Consider the following 10394-nt stretch of genomic DNA (forward strand, 5'->3'; position numbering starts at 1 on the left):
GTGTAAAATATAAAATTAAATTGGTATAAATCATTTTTTTTTAAAAATTAATGATCAATGGGGCGGAGCGGGTACCCGTTGACTCGACCCTATATCAGCGAGTACCCGATTATAGGGTACCCGCTGACATGCGGGGCGGGTAAGGGTCAGTAAATGACTGACTCGCAAGGTGCGGGTTGGATCAGCCAAATGGTGAAAGGGACGGGTACCCGACCCGCGCCCACCCCTAGCTTCACATCTATCCACGGTGCAATTCGACAGGTGGAATTCCACATAGATGGGTGAACTTCTTAGGTAACCTGCTTACAGGTTCTATACCGAGAGAAATTGGAAATCTGACTATGCTGGAGGAGCTGTATCTTACCCTAAACAACCTGACGGGCATGATGAGCTGGCCAACGATATCTTTGCCATAAGATAAGAGTAAATGGACAGTCATTATGGAGAATGAGCACTCTACGTACTTTGTTGCAAAAGAACCGAAGCAAAAGAACTGAAGTTACGAAGAATAAACTGAAGTTGTTAGGAGTCACTAAATTGTTTAGTACTAAATATTGATAGATTCTTCTTACGAAAGACTGACTCATAATTGGTTTCTAAATTGTATATTCCAATTTCGTGCATTAATTCAGGACTACAGTTTTATTTGGCAGGTACAATCCCTCAAGAGATTGGTAATCTTTATAACCTGAAGCTATTGATAAGAAAAATAAAAGCATGATGAGTCTTTATCATGAGTGTAAGCAAAAACTGATCTTAATTTTTGTAATACCAATATTGCTCTTAACACTAATAAATGGATAGATTACATTGCATTTCCTTAATAATTAATAAGAGTTACACTAACAGTTACAAAGAAACATTTCTTAATTTGTGGTGATTCTGGTGAATGAAACAATTACAAGAATGAAAACCATTCCCTTGAGTTATAGTGAATTAAATTGAAAAAAGAAGAACAAATTTAGTTTATAAATTATTAAAAGAGTATGGTGAATCTTAGTGGTTAATAGTGTAAGCAAAAAATGATATTAGTTTATGTGATGCCAAAATTACACTCCTCTCTAATAAATGGACAAATTGCTTTGCATTTCATCATTAATAAATATTATCAAACATGCTAGCAATTTACAAAAATGAAAAATTCCTTACTTTTCTACTTACCAAAAGAAAGAAGAACAAATTTTATTTACAATAAACAAGTTTAGAGAGTACTTCAAACATGAAACAAAATATAATAAATTGGTACGATGAGTCTCTAAAAAGTACCTTGAGTTTTTTTAGTTTTTGGATACAAGTAAATTAAGATTTAAGAGCAACTTTTTAATATGCGTATATTAGTTTTGAGTAAAAAGATCTTAATACAAAAAAAGAAAATGAGGTACCAAGGTAGGCAAAGAGTTTTATGTTGGGAATTTATTTATTTAAATTGCTATAAAGATTAAATTTAATGAACTTCATCAATCATACTCTTGTAAAAACTAATAGTATTAAACTACAATTAATGAATATTATATTCATTAATACCAATCATAATAATAATTACAAAGCTGAAACATCCTTTCAGTTATGGTGAATTAAGCCAAATTTTTTTTAATAAAATATCAATTTCAAGGAGTACTTCAAAAGTGAATAAAAATATATCCAAGTTCAAATTGAATATTATGTAATAAATAAACTTAATGTCTTACAATTTTTAATCATATAAACTCTATAACCATAAAACATGTTATCAATGAGAAATACAAATAAGTTTTACCAAATCAAAATATTTCTCTTCAAAGTTAAGCTATTTAAATTCGAACAATGGAATTTCAATATATTTAGATACTATTGTAATAACAATAGCACTATAGATCATTTGATAATCCGCCGTTGGCAAATAATAATAATAATTAGAAAATCTCACTAAAACTAATAAAAATTTCATAGAATGACTTAAAGGGGATCAACAAATTATTCAAAAAATTAAAAATTTGAACTCAAATGTCATAAAAAAGAACATTTAGGTCATCTAAATTTAACCAAAGACAAAAATATTGATACTATTACAAAATAAAAGTGCTCTTGGAACAAAGAATAATTTATTGCTTGTGTATTTGTATTGGTTAGAGCAAACTAAACTCAGAAAAAATATAAAATAATATAAATATTAAGTATCACATTTTTATCTCAATTACATTTATTCCTAATACTAGTAAATCCTGTTGATACTAGCAATGAAGTGGAACTCGTATTCATTTCCAGCATAACTAATTGAAAAATTAAAAGAGGATAATTATGCAGGCAACCAAGAACTGATGCTGACGATAAGATTTAGCAACATGTGGGCAATCAAGAACGATTGGTTGGCTTTTTTTTGTTTGATTAATAAAAGGATTATCAAATGTTTAAGTTCTACTCTGTCAAAAACCAGAAATATGAAGAGGGGATTTCTAATCAACTTCCTCCTTTGAAATTAAGGAAGCTGGCTTTTAATAGATAAGATTTGAACCCTTATACTCCTTAGCAAATTCCTTTTTATTTGACTACGACATCATTTGATCAAAAGAAAAACATAATAATAAAAGTACAACCCCATTTTAGTCGAAAAAACATTGCAATTATCTATCTATCTACCACTCATTTGAAAAAGAGGTGGGCGGGCGGCGGGTTAAAGCCTAAACGGTGCGCTAGTAGGTGAAAAACACCACTCTTTTGACATTTAAGGGTAATTTATAGAGTCTGCGTTTCATTCATAATTTTGTATTCTTTTCCAATTTTGGCTGCACACCCATACCCTTGATAGAATAAGAGTAAATTATAATTTTGTATTCTTTTCCAATTTTGGCTGCTCACCCTGTACCCTTGATAGAATAAGAGTAAATTGCACCAAATGTCGTTAAATTATTCACTTGTACTATTTTTGGTCACTAAATTAATTTCTTAGTCGAAAATATAGCTAAACTAACCAAATTAAATGTTTTTAGTTATTCCGTTTAATTCGATCGTCAAAAGAAATAGAATGGCTATCACGTGGCTTGCAAGCCTGCTTTTTAGAGGCAAAATCATCAGAATAGCTTTGGTTGAAAATTGTCTTCATAAACGGCCCTTCAACATTACAGACAATTTCATTCACCAAATCTAAACCCCAATGCTCTTATCAATTTCTGCCCAAATCTCAAGATCAAGATGCAAGGAACCGACTCCGACTTGCTACTGTGGGATGAAAATCATTTTGAAGAATCCGGGATATAAAGTCGGATTAATGAAATAAATTTCTCTACCTGTTCTAATATGCACCTGAGAGGGAGGGGAATGCAAGCTAATCCAATCACAATTTGAGCATTTCACATCTAAACTCCTAGAGGCTGATGCACCCATCAAACAGGGGTCATTTCACATGGATTTCCCTGAACCAGATCCAGAGGATGCCAAGATTGCTCGTACTATAGAAAAAAAGTTCTAGAGATTTGGGAATCAAAATGGACTTTCAAATTCATTACTCGACATCAGGATCAATGCTAAATGAACCAGAAGTCTAGCATCATCTGTTACTATAAGAAGCTTAACCGCTGTGGGAATCCTTGTCGGTTAAGTAATTGGGACCATTTTTTCATGTTGTACACCAAATGTTTGATATAATGTTCATACTAATAGTGCTACTATTTCTTGTTCAGGAGGGTATGATCGGTGCGAGATGGCATATGGGCAAAAATAAATGACTTAGCAAGAAACAAAGGAAGAGCGCCTTCACTGTATAGATAGATTTTAAGGAGCCTCAACTTGCCTATTTTGCATTTGAATTTTGCTGCAAGATTGTCCAAGAAAGCTAAAGTTCATGCAATCTTTATACTGGGATGCTGCTGAGAAAAGGAAATCAACCTAGGACTTGGTTGACTGATCAACTTTGTCTTCTATCTTTCATTTGCATCCTCAGATTTTCTATTTAGTTTGAATTCGATTTCACAGGAGAGATGGAGAAAATTTTTTTCACTCAATTAAAACTGAGAGGAATTCCAGATTGTGAATTAAACGATTGACCTTTGTGGCTCTTTTGTCCACTTTAAATTTTTAGACGATTTTGTCCTTCAAACCCTACATGTGCAGATCATGTGACGGTCATTCGATTTTCTTTTGACGGTCAAATTAGATAGAATGACTCAAATCATACAATTTGGTTAGTTTAGTAACATTTTCGGCTAAAGAATCTGTTTAATTATCAAAAGTAGTACAAGTAAATAGTTTAATGACATTCGGTGCAATTTGCTCATAGAATAATTCAGAAAACCTCATGAGTCTTGAGGTCCTCCTTTCTTTATTTTTTTGTTTGCTCCTTTTGAGTTTTGAATAGGGTTAATCACATTTTATCCCCTTAAAGAATACCTCATTTCTCAGTTTACCCCCTAAACTTTAATTTTGTTCACTTAATCCCTTTTAGGACAAAATTACCCTTGCATTATTTTAACTTTTCATTTACCTTGTTTTCCTTTCTTTTATTTCTTTTTCTCTTTCTTCTCTCTTTTATCCTTCCCAATAGAAATTCCATTTCAACGAAAATTTTTGTTTTGAGTTTGTAATTGCATATTTTTTGGTGAAAGTTTAAAAGGTATCAAAAACTAATTTTGATTTTTTGTATGATGCCACGTGTCACAAATTTCAATTGATGATTATTAATCAGGTCACAATTTCATCTTAAGATATTTTCTTGAGAATAAAATGAGAAACTAGAAAGGAAAGAGGAAAACCCAAAATTAAAATAATTGAAAGGCTAAAAAAATTGTATTTTAGGAAAGTGATTTGAATATTTTTTTAATCATTTAAGGAGAAGATAGATTTCTGCAATTTCTCTTTTTTAATTTTAATGATTAAGGTAAAGATTTTTGTGGGAAAGAGGAAGAATTAAATAAAGAAGAAAGAGAAAAAGAAAGGAAAACAAGGTAAATGAAAAGTCAAAATAATGCAAGGACAATTTTGTCCTAAAGGGGGTTAAGTGAGCAAAATTAAAGATTATGGGATAAACTGAGAAATGGGGTATTCTTTAAAGGGATAAAATGTGATTGACCTTTTTGAATACTTGCAGTACCGTATAAATAACGAGTTGGTGTACAATACTCTATCCTACTAAAAAATTTGTGGAGATTCCTATTTAAAACTAGAGTATTGCTTTAAAAAAATGACAAGAAAATCACGACATATCTGTGTTTGAATTGCATTTTTCTAGACTTTTTGTAGATAAATTATTGTAGTAATTTGATATATATGAGGTAAAAAGGTAATTGAAAAATGTGTTTACGAAAAATGAAGCAATTTTTCTTTGAAAATCCACAATCCAAACACACATTTAAATAACTTACCATTTAGGGAGATGGTGAGATAAAAAGCACGGATAGCGAAAGAAAAATCAGGTAACAACAGGAGAGAGAAACACAAGATTATAACACATATGTTGTGATATATCTTGTTTAGTATTGTAGACAGGGGCGGAGGGAAGGGGGGGGCCGGGGGGGCAGCCGCCCCCCCTCCAATTGTTAAAAAAAAATTTCTAAGTAAATTTTTTTTTATTATTATGTTTTGCCCTCCCAAAAATTGATCAAAAAATTCACTTTGCCCCCCAAGGGCCCAAACAAAATGTTTGAAAGTTATTTGGACTTGATCCAAATAACAGAGGCTCACCCCCCCTCCCCCAAAATTGGCTGCCCCCCTCCAATTGTTAAAAAAAAATTCTAAGTAAAATTTTTTTTATTATTATGTTTTGCCCCCCAAAAATTGATCAAAAAATTCAATTTGCCCCCAAGGGTCCAAACAAAATGTTTGAAAGTTATTTGGACTTGATCCAAATAACAGAGACTCACCCCCCCCCCCCCCCAAATTAGTTTCTAGCTCCGCCACTGGGTGACACCTTCTTACTGGCAAAATCGAGTATGAAAGTTGCTAAATTCGGTTTGAAGTCCCTTATACTCAAAAAGGGATTTGATTGGACCACTTTAGTAATAATTGTATAAATAACTATATATGGCTGTTTTTTCAAACAAAATTTTCATTTTTCTTGTATTTTCTTAGCACTCCATCCGAGTTGGAGGCTAGATAGTCAATGACATAAGCATACTTATGGGTGCTAATAGTCAATGATGCAACAATTGTAGACATTTATAATTAACAGAAACTATGGATTCCACAGACACTGAAGAACTAGCCAACTTTTGACATTTCTTAACCTTATTAAACCATCATTTTCGTCACTAAGCAAATTTTGGGCAATTGCTAAAATGGTGATGGATATCTCCTAAGGATTCTCCAATCAATAGGGGTGCTTCAAATTTCAACATAGGCATTAAAAATTTAGGTGTCACTCACGGCGCAATCATAAATCAAAGCTTCAAACAAGATTTATTATTGATGACCGGTAATATATTACAAGCAAAACACACTTTGATGATACATTAAAATCGCATTACCCAACAATTGAAGCTCAGGAAAAGAGCTACCAAAGAAAACAGATCCTCAATATGTTTATTTCAATCATCCAACAAGTATGTGGACATATATGAAGCAGCATTGATCAGTTATATACATCAGGATTTGCGATGAGGTAGGCTTCCACAGCCTTGAACATGGCTGAGGACGTTTCTTTTGCTGCCCTAATTTCCTGATTTGCTCCCTCAATATGTTCGTTGGTATTGCGCTTGAGGTGGCATGTCCTGGTGGTCTTACAGATTGACCCTCCATCAGCTGAAGCTTCGATTTTAATCACGTTAGCTACTTTTTCAATCTTATCACTGAAGGCATCACTTTCAAGAATAGTATGGCTGAAGGTGAAGTTGTCTTTGTCAATTCCATCGACTCTCTGTTTTAAACCCTTATAATGACTACCTAAACATTCAACAAAGTTCAAAAAATATATATATATATATATATAAAATTATAAGAATTTATGGACAAAAACTAATGAAATGATGATTAAGTGAATATTTAGAACTAACCTTCACCAAAAGTGATCAACTTGATGGATCCAACTCCTCCATCTCCTTCAACGATTTCGACGCTTTTAATGGCCTGTGGCAGCATCTTGGTAATGAGGTGGTCATCAAGGAAGAAGGCCTTGAACAACCTTGCAGGAGGGATTGAGCAGGGGACCTCAAAATCACAAGTGAGAGGGGCCATGATGCCTTGGTGTTTGGGAATAAACAAAAGTTCTCTTCAGGAACAAAGGGTTTGAAGAAATGTGTAGTTCTTGAAGAGGATCTGGGGTGCTAAGCAATGCGACGGGAGATGGTATTTATAGAATGAAATTGTAGTCAGGGGCGGAGGGAAGGCGGGGGCCTGCCCCCCTCCAATTGTTAATAAAAAAATTTCTAAGTAAAAAAGTTTTTATTATTATGTTTTGCCCCCCCAAAAATTGATCAAAAAATTCACTTTGCCCCCCCAAGGGCCCAAACAAAATGTTTGAAAGTTATTTGGACTTGATCCAAATAACAGAGGCTCACCCCCTCCCCCAAAATTGGCTGCCCCCTCCAATTGTTAAAAAAAAAAATTCTAAGTAAAAAAATTTTTATTATTATGTTTTGCCCCCCAAAAATTGATCAAAAAATTCAATTTGTCCCCCAAGGGTCCAAACAAAATGTTTGAAAGTTATTTGGACTTGATCCAAATAACAGAGACTCACCCCCCCCCTTCCCCGCCCCCAAAATTAGTTCCTAGCTCCGCCACTGATTGTAGATCATTATTGTTAGCATTAATGCATGTGATCCGAATTTTGCCCTCATATAGATATACGGTAGGTAAATGATTAGAGACATGCGGATTTAATTATGCCTCTATCTTCCGCATTTTACTCCAAAACAAGTAGAGCGCAATCGCTAGTGCGGGCTGCTATTTAGAAAAGATAACGTTAACAAGATCACTTTTTCCACATAAATAAACAAATGTTCATTCCAATCATGTGTGTTCACACTAATAAATAACCATAATCATATTGCAAATGACTGAATGAGACTGGTAGAGAACAACATTTTGCTATCGCAAAAGGTTCATTCAGACTGGAATGAGCTCAGGCAGCATTCAACTCTCACATTTCACATCTAACGTGCTTAAAATACAAGCAGTATTGTCATCAATAAGCTGGCTTCAACTCAGTATTGTCATTTTTGCATTATTTTGAAGCCTGGAGCCCCACAATTGCATCAGCAGAGTCTTACCCAGCTCCACCACTTGCAGATTTCCATCTATAAAATATGGTGTATTATTGCACTAATTGGCTTCCTCGTAAGTTCAGGGCATCTTGTGATTAATTTATTGATCTCCTTCAATTTGGTTTTTAGCTCTATTGCCCAAAAGGACATTTTCAAGGATGATTCTTGAAAGCTCAAGGCATCTTGTGATTAATTTACTGATCTCCTTCGTTTTGCTTTCTAGCTCTTCTATCCTAAAGGACACCTTCAAGGATGATGCCAGCTTTTGTACCGACCATTGACTTTTATTGATCAATATGGTGTACCTTGTTAATTACAAAGATTAATCTATATATCTATATCTATATCTAAAGGCATCTTGTGATTAATTTACTGATCTCCTTCGTTTTGCTTTCTAGCTCTTCTATCCTAAAGGACACCTTCAAGGATGATGCCAGCTTTTCTACCGACCATTGACTTTTATTGATCAATATGGTGTACCTTGTTAATTACAAAGATTCATCTATATATCTATATCTATATCTAAGCTAAAAGAGCGAGTTCGTTTTGATGGCTGAGCGTTTGAGTTTCTCTTTTCAAGATCGCCCTTCTTACAAAATAATTAGGACTGCATCATGTCCCTAAATTTGAATGCACTTTCTAATAAGTAATATCATTGAGGGTATTTATGTATTGTCATAATCAAGGTCTCATATTCAAAAAAGAATTTATGTATAATAGTATACATAATTTCCCGCAAAGAAGAAAGAAGGAAAATAGAACACAAAATTATGATTTGGCTTTGTCGACCGTATCTTACTTTTTCTTTATATTACAGTAAACTAAATGACTAATTAGATTGGATGCGACGATTCTAATTGGTAAAAAAGAGCCGCCTTTCGTCCTATCTAGTAATAGTAAGGGCAATTGTGGTTAACTACATTGTTATGGATGAAAAAAAACGAGGGAAAATTAAAAAAGAAAACAAAAGAAAGAAAGAACTGAGATGAGAGATTAAATTGGTGATCACGAGATGCTAGCACTAACTTGGTTGCTGTGGTGCCATATTTATAAGAGGTTGTTGATAAATTTTATTCAACTCCGTACGATTACATGTGATCTTGTTTTGTAATTTGAACTTAATCAAGTTATTAGTAGTTAATTGGAACCCCAATTGTCATGTCAGTCCAGGCTACCTAGCTCAATAAAAACTTTTGAAGTTTATTTAATTACCGGTTTAAAACACTTGGGCCAAGTCATTAGTAGCTCATGGATCCTAAGTTTATTTTCAATTTTCTTCTCGTTATGCTGATTTATGCTTCTATCTTCCACAATGTTCACACTTATATGAGCTGTTATTAACAAAATGGCAAAAACAAGTTTTGGAGTTGTGATGCCTTTCACTTGACCATTATTTCAACATCAGAAAGTTAATTATTGGGTTTTAATTTCTGATGTTCTCGATGATTTTCCTCTTTAATTTGTTGTTCTCCTTTTCTTTTGGAATGCCATGGTTGACGATCCCTTGAATCTATGTCTAATTTTTCTCAAGGCGTTTTATTTTTATTTTTCAATTTTGTGGTTGCCTCGTTGGTTTTGCAGATATCGCCCTAGACTAGATACCAAATATGCCTCTTGTGAAAATATCTGTCATATGTACCTATTAAAAGCACCAGTGTGATTCGGTGTTTTAATGATTTAGTTTTGGCTTTCCAATAACACCCTTGTATACTTAAATAATGAAACATACCTTAATTTCAAATACGAATTGGGTGAGGGATATTTATGGATATTATTAGTGTTGATGTAAAAACTGTCTCTTAAAATTTAGTATTCTAAACGGAAGGAATTCCAAACAAAGTTAAACCAAAAAAAAAAAAAAGGGACGTCATATTGTAAAACAAAGTTAAACCCCAAAAAAGGCGAACCATGTTGTAAAAGGAAATTGAAGAAGTATTTCTACTTTATTAATTATTGTAAAAATTAACTTTTGTTTTCCAACATTAATCCTCCCATAACATATTAAGGCTAGTTTCAAATTTGAATGACTTGCGTAATATCATCCTTAAGTTTTTATTTTAGAAAGAGAACAATATTACATTTTTCTTACTAAATATAGTTAGATTTGGAATGAAATTACTTAATTAAACATAGTTTCTACCAAATAACGTAATGCTACTTAATCTTATTCTACTAGATTCTGGATATAACATAAGGGATAACAAATCCTAATTTGATTTTGACTAG

At 33.2% G+C, this 10394-nt stretch overlaps 1 protein-coding gene across 1 annotated transcript; it reads right to left on the minus strand.

Annotated features, from left to right (window-relative positions):
- Window positions 1-6350: 6350 nt before the first annotated feature.
- LOC113782930 (major allergen Pru ar 1-like) lies at window positions 6351-7263 on the minus strand. The gene is made up of 2 exons (XM_027328910.1): window positions 6960-7263; window positions 6351-6849 (listed from the first exon to the last, which is right to left on the minus strand). The coding sequence occupies exons 1-2, from the start codon at window positions 7138-7140 to the stop codon at window positions 6539-6541; spliced, it is 492 nt and encodes a 163-aa protein (XP_027184711.1). The 5' UTR covers window positions 7141-7263; the 3' UTR covers window positions 6351-6538.
- Window positions 7264-10394: the final 3131 nt, after the last annotated feature.

This window comes from Coffea eugenioides, chromosome 1, assembly GCF_003713205.1.
Source record: "Coffea eugenioides isolate CCC68of chromosome 1, Ceug_1.0, whole genome shotgun sequence".
Taxonomy (NCBI): Eukaryota; Viridiplantae; Streptophyta; class Magnoliopsida; order Gentianales; family Rubiaceae; genus Coffea; species Coffea eugenioides.

What these genes read in the sequence shown, in the direction of transcription:
- LOC113782930 (XM_027328910.1), bottom strand. Translation starts at nt 7,140, where the DNA reads ATGGCCCCTCTCACTTGTGATTTTGAGGTCCCCTGCTCAATCCCTCCT. An exon ending in GTTGATCACTTTTGGTGAAG is followed by an intron (nt 6,850 to 6,959) that starts GTTAGTTCTAAA and finishes TTGAATGTTTAG; the next exon opens with GTAGTCATTATAAGGGTTTA.